General features: G+C 38.7%; 1 protein-coding gene across 1 annotated transcript in view; it reads right to left on the bottom strand.

Moving 5' to 3' along the window:
* Window positions 1-1,172: 1,172 nt before the first annotated feature.
* Window positions 1,173-17,120, bottom strand: part of LOC124616570 — a 44,451-nt gene continuing 28,503 nt past the window's right edge. Inside the window, exons 2-4 of the mRNA XM_047144889.1 lie at window positions 5,190-5,307; window positions 3,496-3,652; window positions 1,173-2,483 (exon numbers count right to left, since the gene is read on the bottom strand). Coding sequence (XP_047000845.1) covers window positions 2,084-2,483; window positions 3,496-3,652; window positions 5,190-5,307 — 675 coding nt within the window. The 3' untranslated portion in view covers window positions 1,173-2,083. The remainder of the gene's footprint in view (window positions 2,484-3,495; window positions 3,653-5,189; window positions 5,308-17,120) is intronic.

Raw genomic sequence — 17,120 nt, 5'->3', positions numbered from 1 at the left:
GGGAAAAGATTGAAATATACATATACATTCTAATGCTACAGTTGTATAGTTACAGTACACATTGGTGATCCTCCTCTGTTCTGCTATTTATATTCTGGTCTACGAATTTAATTGTAAAAAGTATAAACAAAAGGAAAAAATATATGCAGTTACATAATGCACAGGAAGTATAAAATCATCTTCCATAAACACTCCAGAGCTGATACACCCTCGCTGTTTCAAAATATGCTATGAACTGTATTATGTAGTGTATGAAGAATTTGATATCACTATTTACACAAATAGGCAATAACCAAAACCCTTTACATGCATAGTACCTTTTAGTCAATATAAATAGTGTAATTTGTTACACAATACTATGAAAATCATGGACTGCTACCCACCATGTAGAGGGGATGCTGCGTCACAGGCAGGCACAATAAAAAGACTGCCTCAAACATGAGTTCTCAGGTAAAAGGCGTGTGTGTGTGTGTGTGTGTGTGTGTGTGTGTGTGTGTACTTTAGTAGCGGGCCCATTGGCTGGGCTGAAGGCTCACATTTAGCAGTCTACTTGTTGCGCGTGCTGTGCCTCAGTATCTACTCTGTATGGTGAATAGCACTATTCTTTTTCATAATGCCACTATTCAATACAGGTTTTTCCATTGCCTGATACTTAATCATACTGATTTTGTACAGCTGAAATGTTAGATACAATGTAATTTCAGTACAAGTTACTGATGTGACAGGTCTGCACAGCGAAATGCCTAATGATTGAAAACATTTCACACAAAATGCATTATTTAACAACTTAGAGAACTTTATAGAAACAACAATTTCAGTCAGAGCACTTTGGCTATTTCTCAAACTATTTCATTCCATTACGTACATCTTAGGAACAGTACTCATGCAGAAACAATCATAAATTACATATCTGCACACTTCTATAAGTAATTTAGTATTTCAGTTTTCAAACTTCCATGCTCTGCTTAATAAATTGATATTTCACATATCTGCTTCCAAATTCTTGTACATACTTCATTTTATTCCAGAGATGTTAATCTATGAAGAGCAGAAGAATGTTTTCATACTCTAATGTAACAAGAATCACTCATTAACATAGCATTCATGCTTTAGCTGTTTGTGGGACAGTAATCTTCAACAAAATAAAATAAAAAACTGGAAAAGATCTGTCATATTAATTATTGTGTAGATACAGTGTCATTATATATTCTTCTTCACCTGGTTCTCATTATTCATGTTTCACACTTTTACAGTAACAGAAAGAAACTGATTTTAATAATCATGTTTCAGTCCAGCTATGTGGTGCTAAAGGACCTCCGCAAAGTCAAGGTAGGGCACTTCATAATATTCCAAAGCTCACAAGCTTGGAGAAATGAAGTCTCGGAGCAGACCCAGGTGGTAAAATTATCCATTGGAAATCATTTCAGGATCTGTCACCCATATGATCTGCATCAGTTTTGAAAAGACCACATAGGAAGACAAGAGTCAGCAATGGTAGAAACCTTTCATTTTCAATATTTTTGCCAATTGATCAGCAAGAGACTGTCAAGCTGGCCACTGGGCTTATTAAACGTATTTTAAAATGTTGTAGGAAAGTTGTGGCAGAATGTAAATACTTTTGGATTACAGGTGACTACTCACAAAAAAGAAGAAGCTTGAGTCGTCAATAGGCCTACACACAGAAAATAAGAAAACTTGCTAGCTTTTGGAGTAATCCTTTACCAAGGCAGAAAAAGGCCAGCCAGTGGCTGCTGCTTCTGGCAGAAGGGTTCAAAGGGAAGTGAGAGTGGTGAAAGTAAAAGGACTGGTGAAGTTTAGGAAAAGGGGCAGAGTTCGGCATAGACACTCACTCAGTCTTTCCTTCTCATCCCATTTGGTAGGTCTCCTCTGACCCAGGGTTCTTTGCAACTTTTCTGAACTCTACTCATTTTTCTAAACCTCACCAGCCCTATTCCTTCACCTCTCCTCCTTCCCCTTCAACCCCTCTGCTGCAAGAAGGAGCCACTGGCTCCAAAAGCTTACAACCTGTGATATCTTGTACATGTGTGTTCCCCTACTCCCATTTGATGTGTTTATATTTTATCTACACAATTACATTAAATTTTCTAAAAAAGATGTTATTTTCCTTGATGTACAAAGGAATCATAAAGGCCAATTTTAAATATTTTTCATGCAAAAAATGAGGGAGCAAACGAATGGACTTGCAAGTACTGGCAAAAAATAAGTCCAAGTCATCAGCTTTTGGTGCACGTCTTTTGGTGCTCGGTTTTTCTTGCAAATAATTAATTAATTTGTCCATATGCCTGTGGTGATGGTTACGGGATTCACCTGGTGTTGACGCATTAGTAGAGGGAAGGGGACAAATCTCTTCATTCTCCTCTATATCAGTAATGCTTTCATCTCCTGGAGTGAGAGGACGGTCGCAGTCAGGGACTGTTCCCCCAACAACACTTTGGTCCATTGGAGGGATATTAGTGTCACACCTGCAACACACAAAAACAAAGATGTAGTACAACTGTGATATCACACACAGAAACATATTTAATATCAATAATTAAAAGGAGAGCTAAATTTCAAAACTTAATGTGTATATGTTTTAATTATTAAGTGCAAATGTATGTAATAATTTATGTCTTACAACTCCTAGTTACAGGGTTGTAAATATATGCACAAGACAATTGTGTTTGATCAATCCCATCGGTCATCATCAGGCCTAAGAATAGCAGAAATAAAACGGCGTCACTGCTTAAATACTATTGGCTACCAGAAGTTCCGGATACAAATTATGATAGGTGCCACAGGGGTCAATTCTGTTATTTCTTGTTGTTAGTATTTAATCAGTGTTGCCATATTGATTCTGCCATTCATGTGCCTCATGATGACCAATATGATTGGTTGAAATCAAATGCCTTTTATGTATGTTTACCGTCTTGTATGTATGTGCAGTACAACTGTAAATATATTTTAATTGCTATAAGACGTAAAGTGTTGCATATGTTGTAACATCAACAACACTTCTCATGTTACTGAACCATTGTCACTTAAAAATGACAACCACAGTCTTCCCCTCATCCTCATCACTTTTAGGTTGATAAATATTTGCATATATACTTGACAATGTATAAATATATCTAAAAACAAAGATGATTATATATAAAAACAAAGATGAGGTGACTTACCGAACGAAAGCGCTGGCAGGTTGATAGACACACAAACAAACACAAACATACACACAAAATTCAAGCTTTCGCAACCCACGGTTGCTTCATCAGGAAAGAGGGAAGGAGAGGGAAAGATGAAAGGATGTGGGTTACAAGGGAGAGGGTAAGGAGTCATTCCAATCACGGGAGTGGAAAGACTTACCTTAGGGGGAAAAAAGGACAGGTATACACTCACACACACACACACACACAAACATATCCATCCGCACATATACAGACACAAGCAGACATTTTTCCCTCTATTATATTCATGACAATGTATAAAGGTCTTTACTTCCTATGTTTCACTGTTGTAACGAGGAATTCCATTTGTTGTTCATATTTCCATGGCTTGAATTTTGTAGCTGACTGGCCTGACTTGATCTTCTTCTGGAAGAGAGCTTGGTGGTGGTGGTCACGTAATTTCCTCCATTCCTCTTTCAAATTCGCCTCTGCAAAAATAAACACAATTAAGGTGTTGGCTATGTTTTTTCAGATTCTTGTCTACAGGAGATACATTTACAACAATCAGCTTCAGCTACAGAATTGGAGTTAGTACCATGTCAAAAATAATTGAAGAGGTGTGTCATGCTTTATGGAAGAACCTGCTACCTCTATACATGCCAACTCCAGACGAAAACATGTGGCGAAACATTGAAGAGGGCTTCCATTCCAGATGGGATTTTCCCCCAGGAACCATTGATGGCAAACACGTACAAGTACAAGCCCCCCCTCAACTCTGGATCAAACTTTATTAATTACAAAAAATACTACTCTACTGTCCTTTTGGGACTGGTTGATTCAGAATACAAGTTCATCGCTATAGATTGTGGTGCCTATGGAAAAGAATCTGACAGTACTATTTTTGTTGAGAGTGAATTAGGGCAAAGACTAAGCAACTATGCTATGGCAGTTTGTCCAGATGAAGCATTATTTGAGGAAAACTTCAATGTTCCTTATGTGATTGTGGGTGATGAAGGTTTTCCCCTTTAACGTCTCTTGCTTCATCCATTCCCAAAGAACTGACATCTTAACGATGAAAGAAGAATTTTGAACTACAGTCTTTGTAGATATAGAAGAGTGGTTGAAAATCTTTTGGCATTCTTGCACAAAGATGACGTATCTATTTCAGACCCTTAGACTGTAAGCTGCACGTAGTAAACAAGATAGTCAAAGCAACAGCCGTCCTCCACAATTATCTTTGCTCAAAGGGATCATTATCTTCAGTAACGATGCCTGATAAAATTTTAGAAGCTGATCACAAAGCATGGAGACCTCTTCCTCGTTATGGTGCTCAGGCATCTAAAGAAGGTACCAAGGTACGAAATCACTTTGTTAAATACTTCATGTCCAAAGAAGGAAGTGTGCCATGGCAGTGGAACCACATTTAATGATAAATGTCCACAGAAGGAAGTGTGCCATGGCAGTGGAACCACATTTAATGATAAATGTCCACAGAAGGAAGTGTGCCATGGCAGTGGAACCACATTTAATGATAAATGTCCACAGAAGGAAGTGTGCCATGGCAGTGGAACCACATTTAATGATAACCAAAACAACATTTGTCCTAACAGTTTGTATGTATTCTACTGTTGTGTATGATTAATATTAACAAAAAAAATTGCGATGCTAACAGTTTGTGGTATGTAGTAAGAATGTTTAATCTACTGTCTGTATATGAACATTATTTGATATGTAATTTTTTGTTGAGTCATTTTTATATAAACATAATGCCAATTTGTATTTAACATGCATGAGTTTCTTTTTGTTAAGTCGTGATTTGTTACCCTTGTGAGATTTTGTACTAAATTTACTTTGGGCTGTTCATTAAAGGGTATAAATAATACAAATTTATGCTAATATTAAAGCCAGTGTAATAAATATTAAGACAACACATTTATGTTGTTAATATTATTAGACTATACCCAATTATGAATGGTTATTTTGAAAGGTTTTAAGCTTGAACTAATACAATTAAGAACTACTTACTATTTTGTCCCAGTTGCTCTGCTATTTCACCCCATGCTGTGTCCTTTAAATTGCTGTCCCTACACTTCTCCAAATCTGTATTCCACAGCAGTGGACACCTTCTGATGGTTTCAGTTACCTGTTCCATAACAAATAACAAAAATAGCAATACAGCTTCTTGTAACGAGTTCAGCACGAAACTGCATGACAGGTGTGGTCATGCTCATGGCAGTGTAGTACAGACCACTGCGCATGTGCGAGGCCACAGACGTCGACACATGGTTTGGCATCTGCGAGGCTATATGAGGTCAGTGTGAATTACACCATTTAAAACTATTGAAAATCTTTTACCTTACGTAATGTGACACAGTGTGACTGCGGTGTGAAACGGCCTTAATAAAAGCACTAATCTGAACTGATTTATTTTTCAAGATCTGGCAGAGTTAAACTGATACTTACTCACAGCTCTCGCAAGCTGATATAAATTCCAGCTTATGATGAGCAAAGTGTTTGAAAAAAGGTGGAGATAAAGAATGCCTGTGCTATTGTGTGTTTTTAAAGTAATTAACTGCAAATATTTGTCAATATGAATTAGAATCAAGAACTGTATTTTGGTGCTGCAAGGACATTGAAGTCTAACAACAGACTCAGCAGTGAAAGACGATAACTGACGTCTTCCAAAAGTACGGAGGTGCACTACGAATGATAATCAATGACTTACTGTAAAAACTAAGTAAACACATACTCATAGAAACGTGGAGTACAATGAGAAGGGTATTGAACACATGTAAATTAATACTGCAGTCAAAGACAAACTCATGTTCTCATTGTATGTTCTAAGTGGCAATGCTATCCAGGAAAAAGCCTACAGAATAAGTAAGTGTACTTACAAACAAAGAAACTGTTCTGATGCCAGTCAGCAAAAAGCCAGTGCAACACAAATACATTGCTTATCAACCAACAAAAATAAAAAAAGCACAAGTAACTTTGTTCAAAGATACCAGTAGTGTGTCACAATAAAAATCATCTAATCACGTTAAAAACATTACATGTCAAAAAACTACGTTATAGAAATACAAAGTGAGTGAGAGAGGCAAGGCAGATGCTGTAGTAACATCTGGAGAAAAAAATCAAATCATGAGATTCAGAGCTTTATTACGCAAAATGCTCCACACAATGAAGTTATTAGCACTGTGTGTGGATAAAAAGTAGTGACAACACTCCCATAACATGAAGGATGTGTGTCCAGTGGCATGCGTGCTATATGTAGTTGACAGCAGAAGGACAGCTGAAGTAGTTCAGAGAGCAGTGATGGTTGTGTTTGAGTGAGTTGCAGTGTGTATTGTCCAAAAGTGCTGAGGCCACCTCAAGCACCCTAACAAGGAATGTGAAAAATGTGTGTGGATGCAGATTACAGTGGCATTAGGTCTGTGTGTGCAAAAATGTTTTCAGGTACTCTGTGAGGCGTGTGGTGACATAACATTGTCACATCATACAGCAATGGGATGGGCGACAGTCTTTTGTGATGGCTGAATGTCATCCAAGACTGGTGCATTGACTGCAAATTCCCTGATTTTCCTTGCCTACAAAACATCCGCCGTGAACCAGCTGGTACCAAAGTGATAGTTATTGTGGCTTATGATATCCGTAGGTTAATCCTGCATCACACTGTACCACTGGGGCAGACTGTCACTGCACCCTACTATTGTAATTTGTTTTACATCACCTTCATACTGCACTGAGAAGAAAGCAATGGAATCTTCTGATATAGTGTTGAATCTGGCATAGTTGTCAAATATGGAATGTCTAGAAAACCTGCTTTCTTGGATCACTAGACAACAATTCAAGCACACCATATTAATGAGTTTTATTACAAAAGGAAATGATTACAATACTTAACTTATACTTACACAGATCTGTCGCAAGCAAGACAATAAGCAAGTTCTTCAGTATATACAAAGCCTAATATGAATGAAGTAATATAGTTGACACTTCTGTTCGGCTTGCTACTCTTGAGGCTTCTGTAGAAATGGGCCGTGGCTCTTATGTTCTCTTTGCATAGAGGCCACTGCAGTCGCATTGTCGTCCTGGAGAAGGGTCAGTCAGCATGCAACTGGCTGACGTCTTTTTCACAGCTCTCTCATTCCCGACTGGCAAGCCGGCACTTGACTTTACACTGTAACATATGGCATCCCACCATCTTTTATGGCAATGCACGATTCTACATGGCGAACCCTGTGCAGGAGTTCATGGATATGTGGGGATAGGAGATACCAGAACATCACTCTATTCAACAGATATGAGTCCATGCGATTATGACCTGTTCACCAAAATGAAAGAACATTTTCATGGCACATACTACAAGGGAAGATGTTGTTCGTGGCCTAGTGCAGTTCTTACAAGACATCGCAAGAGACTCTCTTGTTTTGTTTTAGTGAGCAAAAACAACTAACGTCATATGCACCCATATCACAATTGTAGGACATGAAGGTGAAAATGGGGCTAAAAGTGACTACACATTAAGCCTAATCGACACAAGGAGAGAAAAGTCCATAAAATATGCCACAGATACAATGGGCGACATGATGTACTTTGTCCTTTGTCTTGTTGCTACAATGGATAAAAAGTAAAATTCAGTCAACAGCCCGTGCATCATTCGATAAAACAGCTGATAATACAGACGGTAAACATATATGAGAATGTAAGTGGTTAAAAAAAGGGCATACAATCAGGAAAAGGCAAATCATCAAAGGTTGATGACAATGGGCACTGTAGCGTCTCCTGGCCAGTCATCATAAAAAGCATGTGACAGAATTTTTTCCATGTGTGTAAGACCAGTTAACATGTATCGATATAGTGCCACGCACACGGCGAAAGAGAAATAATTTAAACACGAATAAACATGACCAAGTGAAGCACTAAAGCAAGACTGTGTAAACATTTCCTAAATATATTATGTGTGTAGATAGAACATTCATAATTATTTGGCGTTTTATGCATTTTTTAACTCTGAATCCATGACATATTATCATCATCTTTGACAATCGTATTCTTGTTAAATGAATTAGTGATTATGATCTGTGCCTCAGATACAAAGGACAATTCAGTACATGTATAAATAGTAAAAAGCATTGTAATAATTTCTCTCTTTGGGTTTCATTACGAGTAACACTTGCATGTTAAGCAAATGAATATGCTGGCCCTGAGTCTTCTGTTTATGAAGCTTGAGATCCGCCATTAGGTGAGTTGTTGTAAAAAGGTGTGTAAAATTAATGCATTTTTGTTTGAATATGTAGAGTTTGAGCAAATATGTTTTTAAAATAATTTGTAAAGTTGCCAGTCATTCGTCCCGTAAATAATTTAGACATTTTCAGCATTTAATTTAGCGGAAGCCGCTGTACCAATCTGCGAGGGCAACCGCCGCAGACACGGCACATTTAAAAAAATATTTGCTTCAGGCATCGCAGTCGTCTCGCAGGTAAAGTGAGGTAATATAATAATATTTAACATTTTCTTACAGCTTCCAGCAGTGTCGGCAGACTATGTTATATTATTCAGTGCATTTCTCAGTTTGATTTGGAAGGTACTGTTCGACATGTTCTATGCGATCACAAAAATATAACGAATAACTGTCTTATGACTTTATCATTTTCACATTTTGTGGTAAGGTCTGCTCTGTGAAACTAAAGCAATATTTTACATTCTTTCCCTGAGATTAAGAGAATGCGGGCTAGCCGCGCGCCTGTTCTAATTAACAGTATTCAAAAATCCACTGCATAATGTAACAAACATTCAGTGCTGTGACGATCATTTGAATTTCATTACTGACTTTTCTGAATAAGATGCAAGTTAGTGAGTTCAGATACTGTTTTCTTTCTTTCTTGATTATGTTACAGTAACAAGTGAATGTTTCCTACAAAATTATCCAGAGCAGATGTGGAAAAGCAATAATTTGATCCACAGTGTGCCGCATTTATGTTAAAAGTGTTTATTCCCTCTCCCACTCCATGTCTGAACTTAAAATATGTGTGCTAGTTTGACTCATACAGCCAAAGTGAAATATTTACTCAACATTACTCAAAGTTACTTGCTTTTATGAAGAAAGAATTACCAAGTAAAGACAGTGTAATAACATTGAATCAAAACCATAGCAACTTGTTACAAGTAATTTTGTGTACTGCCATCAACTCTCAGTTTCAGTTTTATATCAGTCTGAACATTGCAAATCCAAACTTCAATATGTACCTACTCACTTGCTGCTACACATATATAATCATATCTAAATAAATAAAACCACAAGCCGAATAAAATTAACTCCAGTAGTAAAAAAAAGAGAGGAAGAGTAACGGAGATGGAATAGCACAAAGTTATGGGGGATCACCACTTAACAAATGGCAATAACCAAAATGACAGTGCCCTATATGCAACCTAACTAAAATGATCTCCTTGTGGCAAGAGGAGATCAGCCAAGCCTCTGTAAAAGATTTAAGGCAGATAAGACCTGCGACCTAGTCCTGCCTTTAGAGCTTCTGTACATCTCTATTCTCGGCGAGAATACCAGAGAAAGGTACGGCAGGCAGCTTTCCTGGAGCAAGTTCCCATGAAGGGAAGACCAGTGGTGGTGCCAAAAGGGTACCACCTGCTGACATACAGCAATACAGAGATCATCAGAGGGAACGGAAGAACTAACAGGCCAAGGTAAGAGGACTGCATCCTTGGTTGCAGTGTCAGCAGCCCTGTTTCCCATCAGACTGATGTGACCAGAAACCCACATAAACATCACTGGTGGTCAAAGGAATCACTGAAGGAGGCATAGGATGTGAGACCAGCATGGCAAACAGACGACATGCATATCCACTAAGGAGAACATCACATTGGTATGACAGCAGGAGCTTGGCAGTTTCTGAATACAGGCTCTCAACTGGGGTAGTTAAAAGGTGCCAATGGCCAGACAGAAGCTACAATGGTGGATTGTATAGAGAGTATGACGGACAGACATACAGATGCATTAACGAAGCACCCAAACTCTATTTTAGAACAGACAAGGGTTAGGTACAAATCGAGTAGGGTCATCTAATCCACTCCCCAGGAAGTACTGCTGAGGACACACAGGACATTGATGGACCACGTACAGTGGGCAGCCAGATAAGACTCATTGTAGGACCTAGAAAGTTCCCTATCAAGAATGAGCTTCACGAATTTTGTAGTTTGAGCAAACAGAAGAGCAACAGGTCCAAGATGTAAAGATGGTGGAAGAAGCCCACTGTGCTGCCAGAGTCATACAAACAGTTTTGCCCGTGGAAAAGCAAAAGCCATTGTCGAAACTCCACAAGTAAGGATGATCGAGACATCTCTGAAGACCCTGCTCAACAAAGAAGTCCACGGAGAACTAAAATAGATCACAAAATCATCAAAAGGGAGCTAGATATGCCTGGAAGGAGACAGGCCATAATAGGGTTAATGGCAATAGCCAAGAGGACGACACTCAAGATGGAACCCTGAGGCACACCGTTTTCCTGCATAAAGCTGTCCAACAACGCAGAATCCACACATACCTTGAAAACTCTTGTCTTTTAAAAATTGAGGGGTTTGGCGCAAGGAGGAGGCAGCTCCACTTAATGTCTCTATTGAGTTGAACATTCTCTCTCTCAAAAAAAAAAAAGAAAAAAAACCTTAGTTTGGTGCAAGAAAGATGCAGCTTCACCCACTAGTTTCAGACAAATCGAACAGATGGAGCTGCCTGTACTCAGAGTTCGCATAAAAACAGAGGCAGCTCCGGTAGCTGCCTCATTCTTCCCCTCAAACAATAGCAGGAAGCAGGGGTTGTTTTACGTACTGTTCAACAGACCGGTGTAAACATCGTGCGTTCTCTGTGAGGGATATTTTTTATCGGGTTTACGATCTGTTTTGTGACTTCATTGTCATTTGATTTCATGGTTTCTGTCAATATGAGCGAATCAGAAGAGGAAGGAGCGTTTAATTGTGACTCTTCAGAAAACTATGAGCCTGGTGGAGATGAGACTTCTACTGATTCAGAAGAAGATTCAAGAAGCAGAGACGCAGTTGTTTGACCAATGAAGAGGAAAAAAGAATCGCACAAGGAACAATGGGAATGGAACATAAGAAAACAGCGGAAGGTTCACGGAAAGAAGTACAAGAGCACGAGTGGAAAAAACATGCCTCGCCGGACTACAGGTAATGATTGCAGTTGCAAATACAAGTGTTTTACTGAATTTGACATTGAAGCAAGGCATTGTATTACTAATGCTTTTAATGGCCTAATGACTAAGCATACCCAAGATGTGTATTTGTCTGGCTGCATTTAAGTTTTACCTGTTAAAATAAATAGGCCAAAAAGTGGAACAGGAAAGCCCAGGGCATTTTCAAATGTTTATACTGTTCGAGTCAGTGAGAGTAATGCAAGAGTCTGTAAAAAAACATTTCTGTCACTGCATGGTGTGTCCAGAAAGCAGGTACAAAACATTGCAAAGCAACTTCTTTTGACAGATCTATCACACCAAAACCAGATGGTAGGGGAAACCATAATACAAGACCCAACAAAAATTCCAGATGAAACTGTGCAAAAAGTCCATTGTCACATTGACAGTTTTTCTAGGCAAGAATCGCATTACAGTCGATGAGACAATGGCAATAGACAGTACTTGCCTGCCGACCTCACTATCAATACATTGCATCATTTGTACATGGAGAAGCACCCTGAATCTCCAGTAGAATATGATTTTTACTTTCGGTACTTTTAGACACACTTTAACATCTGTTTCGGGCACCCAATATCTGACACGTGGCTTTACGTCAGTGTCTGGGAAACATACCCTCTGCCCAGACGTGATTGTATGTATGAAGGAGAAAATACATCCCCATAAGAGAAAGGTGCTGCAACACCGGAACGTGAAAATCATCCAGCCCTGACACGGAGGATCAGGATGAAGCACGATCTAGCTCCCTCACAGTAAAAGCTGCATTGTAGCACTCAGAGTTCTGACACGAGAAGGGTATCACCCGACCCACCTCCACTTGTTTGCAATGGAGGAAGTCAGGGTGATAGTGGGTGGAGCTTGAAATCTCTAAAAAATACTGGCCGAAGGTATAGGAGATGGCAACAGGGTCCACTATGACATCACCTGCTACAGTCAGGCTGGAAATTGAGGAATGGACCTCTGTTCCAGAGAGCCAAAGGAGGTTGGACCACATGACGGAAGAGGGAGTGGAACTGTTAAAATAACTAGTAAAAGAAATCCAGCTAGCTTTTCTGCTATACTGAGGAATGCAATGACAATGCACATGCAACTGTTTATAATGAATGCAGTTCATCATAATAGCATGATGGTGAAAATGCACAAACTGCTTTGTGGCATGCCTCAAAACAGCAAGGGATAGGGACATGGCATGGTAAAGGTGAAGTGCGAGGAATGGAATGTTTTGTGGGGGTGAAGATAACATTTGTAAAGTATTCTACCTGGTTATCACAACTGGGGAAATGGTGTTCAGTGAAGGTCGCCGGGAAGGAGTAAAGTCTCCAGTTGGCCTTAGAAAGATGTCATTTGGGTTTACATGGAGTTGGAGCAGGAGTCAGCAAACAGACTGCATACTGGAAATGGTCACTCAAGTACATGTCAGAGAGAAATGATATGCAAGCTGGCCAGTGGAGAACAAGAGGTCAAAATGGGAATAGGTGTGTGTGGAGTCTGAAAGGAATGTGGGTGCTCTAGTGCCAAGGCAGATGAGATTCAGTTGATTGTGGAAGTCAGCCAAGAGGACACCTCCCTGACAGGTTCTGGGAGAGCCCCAAAGGGGATGGTGCACAATAAAGTCACAAAGCAGCAAAAAGAAGTGAAGGAGTTGCCCAATAAGCTGGAGGAAGTCTTCCCTGTTAATGCTGCAAGACGGCAGGATAAGGAAGGTATAAAGGGAAAATGTGAAGCGAGGAAGGAAAATTCAGACTGTAACAGGAAGCAGCTGGGTTTTCAGTGAGGTGGTTTGACAGTGAACGTAACCAAGAACAAGATGGTGCCGACTGAACAGTGTAATGACACATTGCACGCGTACAAAAATAGTAAAAACAACAGTTCATTGTGTGAACAGTGTAAAAAGCGTGTTATGAAAGGAATCTTATGTGTGAAGTGCAACTATTGGCTTCATTAAAAGTGAGCTAGAGTGAACATAAAATTCATAAGTGACGACCTGCCATGGTCTTTCTCTGACTGTTTGCAGTGTGAAACAGTCGAACTTGTAAGTACAATAAAGTAGAAAGATGAAATAATAAAATTGCTACAAAGTGATATGGTATCTCTGAAAAATGAGATTAAATCTCTGAAAGAAGCTAACACAAAGTTGGCAAGTGAAACAGTTTCTTGTGTATGTGGAAATTCTTTGTCAAGTACAATACAAGGACGATTCTCATGTGCAAATTTCAGTGAAAAAAGATGCAGAGGACTTACCAAGAGGAAAATCTGTAAACAAATACACCTGGAAAACAGTTACGTATAAGAAAAAGAACAAACTCGAAAATACCAGTATCTCATCAAAACAGGTTGTCGAAAATGAATTTCTCGTTATTGGCGACTACATGCTGAAAAATGTGGTACTTCCGAACTGTGATATCAATGTTTGCCCAGGCATTCAACCTCAACAACTCGCAAATAATTTTAAAAATTTCATAAAGCATGATTATAATTCCAGAAATAATAGTGGTCCTAAGACAAATTTCAAAGCTGTTATAATACATGCAGGGACAAATTCATTACGAAGCAACAGCCAGGAAGAAATAATAAATGAAACATGAAACGTATATCGCTGCCCAAAACTGTTTATACAGGCTCAAGGCTGGTAATCAGAGGAATTTTACAAAGAAGATCAGTGAGTAATACCCATGTAATTTAAACAGTGGCATTAGGGAACAGTGCGATGAACTTGGTGCAATTTTCGTTGACCCAAACAAATTCCTGAGTGACAAATGTCTGGGTAGGGATGGTGTTCTTTTAAATAGACTTGGTTCAATGACTTTTAGTAAAATGCTCGTTGATATTTGTAAAATAATTAAAAAGAAGGGAAACTGATACTGTCTGTAGGGGGTGACAAACCAAAAATATCTTCTCTAAATAAAAATTGTGAAAGTAATCAAAATGTAGAAGCTTCTCAAGGAATTTTGGAGCCTCACCAGGACACAGAACAGGACATGACACAGAATATGACTAAAAAAAAATTTCTAACATTAACAAAACACTAACTGTGATGCAAGTGAATTTATGTAGCATTAGGAATAAATTGTTGGAACTGGGGCATTTCTGCATTGATAAGAAAGTAGATGTTGTTTGCGTATCAGAGCACTGGCTGAGGAGTTGAGGAGTAATGAGATAGATTGCTTTATTTCTCAAGGATATGTTGCTGCAGTTGTAATGTGTCGGGAAGCGGGAAAAAAATGGGGGGGGGGGGGGGGGCAGGCATTTTTGTTAAAGAGGGGACAATATTCAGAAAAACTGATATTAGCCCATACTGTTCTGAAATGGATGGGGAATTCACCTGTGTAAATCTTGTGGATCATAACCTAATTATTGTTAGTCTCTACAGATCACCAAGTAGTGACGTGTGTTTTCTTTGAGAAATTTGAATTAATAATGGAAAAGTTGTTAAAATCTAAATAAAAAATTGGTATCTGTGGGGACTTTGATATAGAAATGGGAAGTGATTGTGAGCAAGATACAAAGTATTTTTTTCAACCTCCTCACAATGTTCAACCTATATTGTAGCAATAGAAAAGCCTCACGTGATGGAGCATGTATAGATAACAACGATGTTAACTTTGATAGGGATTTGTACAGTGTCAGTATTGTAGGTGGGGGATTTGCAGACCATCATCCAATACTCCTCACACTCAACCAAAACAAAACTGAAGGACTCCCCTCCAACACAGCTGCCAATGCTAAGGAAAAGGTAACGTTGGTTAGTGAGCAGAAGGAAGAAGTAGTAAACCAGTTCATTCAGAAACTCGGAGATATTAAGTGGAACTGTATGTATAACTGTCAAGTGGGAGTAAATAAAACAAACTGCTTTTGAGAACTTCATTACAATTTATTTAGATTCGTGGTATTCTTGTTCTTCTCTTATAAAAATCAATCATAAAAGCCAACCTATAAAGAAAAACATTAAGAAGTACACAGATGAACTTACCAATATGAGGGAAAATATGCTATCGTTGTACCACATGTAAAAAATTCTCTTAAATATGGAACAGAGAAGAAAGATGAATTGTACAAAAACCGTATCTTGAATGTAAGAGAACCTACATAACTAAGTTTAGAATAGTAAAAAGAACAGCATACAAAAGATACATTGAAGGGGCTCCTAATAAGTGCAAAGCTGCATGGAATGTTGTTGCACAAGAGCATTGCAGGAATGATGAACATAGCGTAGCTCTTGAACTGGATAAAGTTAATCGTTTTTTCATGGACTCTGTAAGTGACATTAGGAACAAAATTGAAACAACAAACACTAATGCAAGTGATCTACTTAAGCAACAATAACCTGCAAACAATACCTTTAAATGGAGGACAATCACACCCACCGAGATTACAAAGGTAGTGGTAAAGTTCTCAAACTCCAAGAGCATGGACTACTCTTGGTTGTCCAATTACGTAATTAAAAAAAACAGTGCATATAATTAGTGAACCATTGGCCTTTCTGTGTAATAGGTGTCTAGAGTTTGGAGTCTATCCTACAACTCTAAAAATATCGAAAGTTATCCAAGAGTATAAAAAAGGGGACAAACATGATCTCAAAAATTACCGACCACTTTCAATAGTTCCCATTTTCTCGAAAATATTTCAATCTCTTATTTATAACCAACTAAACTACTACTTTGAGTTGCATAACTTCGTCAATTTGGCTTCCGCAAGGGAAGAAATACCACCACTGCTGTTCTTTCAAATATGAATGAAGTAATAACAACCTTCGAGAATAAAAATAAAGCCTCACTTCTTTTATGTGATTTAAATAAGGCATTTGACTGCATTTCTCATGATATCTTACTTGTCGGAGTTGTCTACTGGTTTTCCACAGATTTCTAAGACTCTCTTGTACGAGATAGTGACAGCAAGATTGGGTTACCATAAGTTCTGTGCACGATGGGTGCCCAAAATTCTTACCGACCACCACAAAACTCAAAGAATGGCCTCTGCATTAGACTTTCTGTCACGTTATGAGGACGAAGGAGAACCATTGTTAAACAGAATCGTGACCGGTGACGAAACCTGGATTAAGTACGTGAACCCTGAGACAAAAGAACAATCAAAGATGTGGGCACATTCAAATTCACCTACCAAACCAAGAAAAGCCTCACAAGATTTTTCTGCCAGAAAACTGATGGCAATGGTGTTTTGGGATGCCAAAGGGGTGTTGTTGGTTGAATTCATGGAACGTGGTACGACCATTAACCAAGACGTGTACTGTGAAACAATAAAAAAGTTACGACGGGCTATACAGAACAAACGCCGTGGTATGCTGACTTCCGGTATCGTTTTTTTGCACGATAACGCCCGTCCTCACTCTGCTCGCAGAACAACGGCCCTTCTTGAGTCCTTCAAGTGGTTTGATGACGACGAAGAGCTCAAAGATGCGGTCACAGGCTGGCTCCAGTCACAAGCGGGTGATTTTTATGCAGAAGGAATTTCAAAGCTTGTGAAGAGATACAATAAGTGCCTCAATCGCTATGGAGACTATGTAGAAAAATAGTGCAAAGATGTAGTTGTAAGATGTATATATTAAAATATTTTTATTTAACTTGGTGTATTTTTTTAAATCAACCGGAGGTTACTTTCTGAACGGCCCTCGTATATACACCTCAGTATTGTATGCAAAAAACAATATAGCAGATCTTGAAATGAGGGAAAACGTACACCACCATAATACCAGAGGCAAAACAAAATTAGACGTACC

The sequence above is a fragment of the Schistocerca americana genome, chromosome 5, assembly GCF_021461395.2.
Source record: "Schistocerca americana isolate TAMUIC-IGC-003095 chromosome 5, iqSchAmer2.1, whole genome shotgun sequence".
Taxonomy (NCBI): domain Eukaryota; kingdom Metazoa; phylum Arthropoda; class Insecta; order Orthoptera; family Acrididae; genus Schistocerca; species Schistocerca americana.
This window is presented reverse-complemented; position numbering and strand designations above follow the sequence as displayed.